At 35.3% G+C, this 6,437-nt stretch overlaps 1 protein-coding gene across 1 annotated transcript; it reads right to left on the bottom strand.

The window, feature by feature from the left end:
- Positions 1-3,104: 3,104 nt before the first annotated feature.
- On the bottom strand, positions 3,105-3,440 carry LOC104225291 (flowering-promoting factor 1-like). The gene has a single exon (XM_009777061.1). The coding sequence runs from the start codon at positions 3,438-3,440 to the stop codon at positions 3,105-3,107; it is 336 nt and encodes a 111-aa protein (XP_009775363.1).
- Positions 3,441-6,437: the final 2,997 nt, after the last annotated feature.

The raw sequence follows: 6,437 nt of genomic DNA, 5'->3' as shown, positions 1-6,437 counted from the left end.
GTTCCGAAGTTTTGAACAAGTTTGAACGATGTCATGGGATATGTTGGTACAATTGGTTTGAAGTTCCGGGAGTCCGGGGAGGCTCTGGGATGTTTTAGGCCGAAAATCATAGTTGTAGCAGGTCGAGAAGGGTTGCAAGCCTCAGAACTCACCCGCGGTCCGCACAAAAAGAAGTGTGGCCGCGGTATGTGCTGTTCGGACCGCACAAAATGAAGTGCAGCCGCGGTAGGTGTTGTGCGGACCGCACAAAATGGTGTGCGGCCGCGGTGAAGAACATTCTGTTGGTCCTACTTCGGAAGCTCATATCTTTTGATCTACAAGAAATTTTGAGGTTATTCAAAAACTATAATTGTAGCCCTTCGTATCTAGTTTCAAGAAAAATAAAGATATCGTAATTTGGACATCTGTAGCAAAGGTTATGGCCAAAATACTAAAGTCTGTCATTGCAGAGGAAAGCTTGCGCGGCCGCGGTCGTTTTTGTGCGGACCGCACTGGTTTTGTGCGGACCGCGGTCACTTTTTTTGTATGGCTTGCGGAGGTGGAAATCTGTGGGGTACTCTATAAATACGAGGTTTTGGGTTTTATTTGATATTTTGACCTAGAGAGCTCGGATTTTTGAGATTTTTCGAAGGTTTTTCAAGAAATTCATCGGGGTAAGTGATTCTAACTCAAATCATTGAATTCATTATTTAATTCGTGATTTGGGATGGAATTTGGGAAGAAAATTGTGAAATCTTTCAAAAATATAAAATGATGATTTGAAGGACCAAATGGTATTGGAATTGGATAATTTTCGTATGGATAGACTCGTGAGAGTATAAAGATTCTAGTTTTGTGAATTTTGTCAAATTCCGAGATATGGGTCCGGGGTCAGGTTTGACCAATTTCTGGAATTTTGTGGTAATTCGATTGTTTTCGCTTGGGCTTTGTTCTCTTAGCATATTGTGACGTATTCGTTCTGATTTTGGATATATTCGACGCACGTGGAGGCCAATTCGAGAGGCAAAGGCGTCGCGAGCTAGAGAATTAGCCGGTTCGAAGTGAGTAATGGTTGTAAATGATGTTATGAGGGTTTGAAACCCCGGATTGCACATCGTAGTGCTGTATTGAGGTGAGACACGCGCATGTGTGATGAGCGTGAGGTCTTTTACTACTGGGGATTGTGACTTGGTCCGTCCCGATTGATAATTTTACCACGTATTGACTGAAACTTATTTGTTATCATCATGATTTGGGCTGATTGCCATATTTGGGCTTCGTGCCAATTATTTGAACCCTCCGGGGATTTTTATCACTAATTCCTCATTGTTTGACTTATTACTTGAACTCAGTCATGTTGATATTTACTGCTTTACAAACTCAGCCACTTTTATTCGTATTTGAACTTAAATGATATTTCTAAATGATGTTTTGGGCTGAGAACTATTGTTTTACTAATGCCCGAGGGGCTTGTGATGATTTTCGGACTGAGTGAGGATGAGGGCTATATGTGAGGATATACTGAGTGATATGAGCCCAAGGGCTTGAGATACTTTTTATTGCCACGAGATGGCTTGATATTGCGCTTGGGCCGTAAGGGGAACCTACGGAGTCTGCACCCCCACAGTGAGCGCGGGTACCCATCATGATTTGAGGGTGAGCCCGAGGGGTTGATACTGTACTAAGAGTGAGCCCGAGGGGCTGATATTGTACCGAGAGTGAGCCCGAGGGGATGATACTATTCTGAGTGATTGTTACTGTGCCCGAGGTGCGGATTTCTACTTGTTATTCACCTGCTAAATTATCTGTTTTACGTGGTTTAAAGGAACTTCATTGGATTTCTTCATGGATTTACTGCCTTAAGTGATTTTACTGAATTACTTTGTGCCTTTACGTGTTTTCTTGCTTTCAGCCATTATTTATAATTATTACTCACTGAGTCGGAGTACTCACATTACTCCATGCACCGTGTGTGCAGATTCAGGCGTCGCAGAGCCCGCTCTTGAGTGCTGATCCTCCCAGTCTAGGCAGTGTTTTCGGAGATCACGAGGTAGTTGTTGGCGTCCACAGCCCCCGTGCCTTCCTTATCTTACTATTTTCATGTTCTTGAACTTCTGTAACGGATTTCGTATCTAGTAGATTGGTATCCGGAACTATTAGTTGTTCATGACTTGTAACACCCCGGTTTGAGTTGTGTCGGGATGGTTTCTATTGTTGTTATCGTTAATTCCGCAAATTATAGTTATTATATCATGTTTTAGAACTACTTATGGTATTTAACCCTTTAAAAGAGGTGGTCTGTTTTGGTGTGGCTGGCCTTGTCTTCACGAGAGACGCCATCATGACCGGGTTCGAGGAATTGGGTCGTGACAATTAGGCCCCTCATAAAGTTTCCTTTAGATCACAAAATTCGTTGGCATGCCCCTGAATACATATATATAATATCAACTATCAAGTGATACATCAATATATACAAAAATACATGTCGGGTAGAAGGAACAGGATAAAAAATATGTATTTTCAATAATCTTTGTTGACAATTAAAAAGAGAATAATTGAAATCAAGTTGAAAATATGTCATTCAATATGATTTGGTCAGATAATGTTAGATCCTGCTTAATTGAGGTTTCATTGAGTAACTTTTATGACAAAGTTTTCTTATATCTGCCGCCTTTGTGCAATATCTTTTTGTTGCTAACACAGATTATCTCATGGAATTAATTAAAAATAATAGAGAGAATAATAAAGTAATCAAAACGCGAAAAAATAAAGTATAAAATTGTCTCTTGGAATAGTTCGACTTAGTCATGCTTTCTTTCACTAACTAAAACTAATTTAGAGATACACGTGCATCGCACGTGTCCAGAAGCTAGTGAACTCAAAAAAACACAAGGCATTCACATAGGATATTTATTATACATCGCATCTAGAAGCGGATGCAGAGCATAAATTTATGCATAAAAATTCATTAAAATATAATAAATTATAATTATGAACCTGTAACTTCAAAAATACAACGGGTTCAATGATAAGAACCTTAAAGATTGAACCATAAAACTTAATTCGCCTCTGATCACATCAACTTCGACTGAGGCATAATTATTGGTGTTGTTGTTATATAATATTTAGATGTAGCGAACATGAAATATATGACGCGTTTTAAAGACGATGTCGTACATTTGAACTGTGTTAAACTTGGCAAAGTCCTTTGGAAGAGAGATTGATAAGTCAGTGGGAGTTTTCTTGTGGAATTGATAAAAGTCAGGATCATCTCCACAATCATACTTTTCCCATCCCAAATCAGTGAGAATTTTCTCAAGAGAGTTATAAGATGAGACAATTTCTTGTGTTGGTAAATGTACCAAAACCTTTCTTTTTCTCCCAATTGATTGCTCTTCTTCACTTGGATTTTCGACCAAACGAATAACCCCAGTATTCTTGGAAAACCAAACTCCTGACATTTTCTTTTAAAAGATTCAAATATATGTATGTGAAAAATTGAGTTTTGGGTTGGTGAAGGGATCGATAAAGGGTATTTATACAAGTGATCATAAGCTTGTTAATATATAAATACACACGTTTAAGACAAGACTTATTAATACTCCCTTTGTCCAGTGTATCTAGCATCCTTCGGATTTCGAAAGTCAAATGAGTATTTTGTTATCGGTAACTTTTTTATGTCTTTTATATATTTTTAAATTGTTAATTATTATGACTTATAGTACGTTTTACGAAATTTCTAAATAAGTAAATTTTATTTTTAAAAAAATTATTTTAAATTTCTAAATGTATTGTCTTGCTATTACTGTTATCGGTACTTCTTTCATGTTTTTTATTGATATCTTCAATTTAGTTTTTCTAAATATATTGTCTTACTATGAATTGCTATCAACATTTCTTCCATCTTCTTTAGCCGAGGGTCTATTGAAATTAGTCTTTCTGCCCTCCTAGGGTAGGGATAAGGCTACGTACATTCTATCCTCCCCAGACCTCACTCGTGAAATTTTTACTGTATTGTTATTGTTGTTATTTTATTTTAAAAAACTTTCAATGTATGAATTTATATGTCGAAATTAAAATACTTGGCGCTAAAAATCCGAATGGTGGCACAAAATTTAGAAAAAGTGGGAGTAATATTTAAAGGTAGGTGATGATAAGTTTGTTTTATACTCCATGTATTTGGAGTAGAGATTTAAATATTGGGGGAAATCATGAAGAGATAACGAATCTTTAGGATATGAATTTTTTTAAGCCATAAAATTATAAATACCATTTTTGTATGTTTGGTGAAAGCTGTTATTAGTAAAATTATCTAGTCAACAACGTGCTTAACGAGATCACTTTGGGTATTATTTATAAGAGAAAATGATCTGTTCCCAACTCCTTTTCTCTAATAAAGCTAATCACTTTAATTTCCTCAAATTCATATTCTATTACCTTATGCACATTTAACTAATAAAATATTCCCGACAAAGTGGAATGTTAAATTCTATTCACCACCCTTTTGCTTAAGAAAGTTAATCACATTAAGTACTGCAAGTATTCCTCCACACCACCAAAAGATGTGGTGCGCTCGTATGGGACTGTTCTTCTCTTAACTAAAGATCTCGAGTTCGAGCTTTGAGTATAAAAAATCATTGTTAGGAAGCACTTTCCTCGAATAAGACCCTACGCGTCGCAAATTCAAATGTAATCGAGCTCCAATATGGATACCGAACACTAGGTGAAAACAAAAAGGCATTCCTCCACATGGCAATGTGAATTTGAAAAAACACAGTAGATACAAGCGGCTCTGAACTTGGCTTAGTTTTCTTCTCTTTGTTTTTTTCCCTCAACTCTATGTACCCTTACTTTTATTTTTGTACTTTCCTCTTCTTTTTTTTTTTTTTTTGCTTTTTTCTTTTTGCGGCTGCCTTATTCAAACACATTGAAATATTAAATCCACGATTGTTTTGCCACAAGGCAGCTTAACAAACATTAAAGTTAAACCCGAATAAGGAGGTTCCCTAAGCAGTAGTCGCAGAAAATAGCACGACCTAGTCAGTTTTTGGATTGGTAACTAAAAATAGTCAGCGTCTGCAAAGTCATAAAAAATAGTCGTTATTTTGCTGAAACACAAAAAGTTCTAATATAATATGCTAGATTATGTAGCTCCTGCGCAGGGGCGGACCTATGACACAGTCTGAGGAGTCACGGGCACTCGTAAGTAATAACATAAATGCAAATTTTGGTAGAATATAAAAGTGCACCCGTGACCTTTAAATCTTGGGTCCGTCTCTGCTCCTGCGTATAAACTTCCAACATATTATGTTGGAACTTCAGCACGGAAAATTCCAGCATAGTATACTGGATTATGGAGCTCCTCCATTTAAACTTCACGCATATTATGTTGGAATTCTAGGACATGATGAAATTCCAGTATGTTCTACTCGAATCTCATATGTAAAAAATTTGAACTCCGACATATTATGATGGAATTTTTTCGAATTTTTAAGGGTATTTTTGTTCAGATTATAACTTTACATGAAAAAATGGCTAAATTTCGATTACTTTTAAAACTGTGACTATTTTTTAATTACCAGCCGTAAATCTGGCTATTTTTTATTTTTTTCCTAGCTACAACTGATTCTCCCAAAGAAATACATGTATCAATTTTAGAAAAAGAAAAAAAGTCAAATATGTTATGAATAGTTTGTACATTGGATACTACATTAGATGCTACATTGGATGCTCATGTTGTGAATAACTTAAAGATTAAATTTCCTATATTATGTCCATCATCTTTACATTTTACTGCATTGCTTTTATTTTATAACACGTTATCAGCACGAAGCTCTAATTTTATTCTTAACTCCCGCTAAATTGAGCCATATTTTATTAAGGTATGTATCATTATAATCATTTTATTTATGGCAGTACATATCATATGCTCATTGTTTGCAGATTACTTGTGCGCTTGGGCATCTTAAATAGTTTAAGTACATTGCAGTGATAAAATAACTATTTCCTTCCGTGCTCAACTCTTAGAGGACCTCAAAGTCATCAAACTAGCTATGCACTAATGTCATACTTATAATATTCATGGACTCCCTAGATCAAAACATATCTTTAAGGCATTTTGAAGAACTGTGAGAAATAAATTGACAAGCAATAATTTTATAGTTTAATTACTTTATATTTATTGGAACATATAAATAATGTTAGTCACGTTCAGTTCTATTAACACATATATATCAATAATATAAAGTGAAATGAAACAAGTATGTAATTTCTACTTTATGGCAAGAATAAAATGAAATAGTAGATTGTTAACATGATATAGCTCTATTTTCATTTCTTTTACCTTAATCGTTTTGTTTTCATTAATTGTTTATTATTATAATTATTTCTCTAACTTATTCATCTTTTATGATAGTTTTCACTATGTCAAATTTATCAAAACTTGAATTTGTGGCACT

This window comes from Nicotiana sylvestris, chromosome 11 (assembly GCF_000393655.2).
Source record: "Nicotiana sylvestris chromosome 11, ASM39365v2, whole genome shotgun sequence".
NCBI lineage: Eukaryota > Viridiplantae > Streptophyta > Magnoliopsida > Solanales > Solanaceae > Nicotiana > Nicotiana sylvestris.
This window is presented reverse-complemented; position numbering and strand designations above follow the sequence as displayed.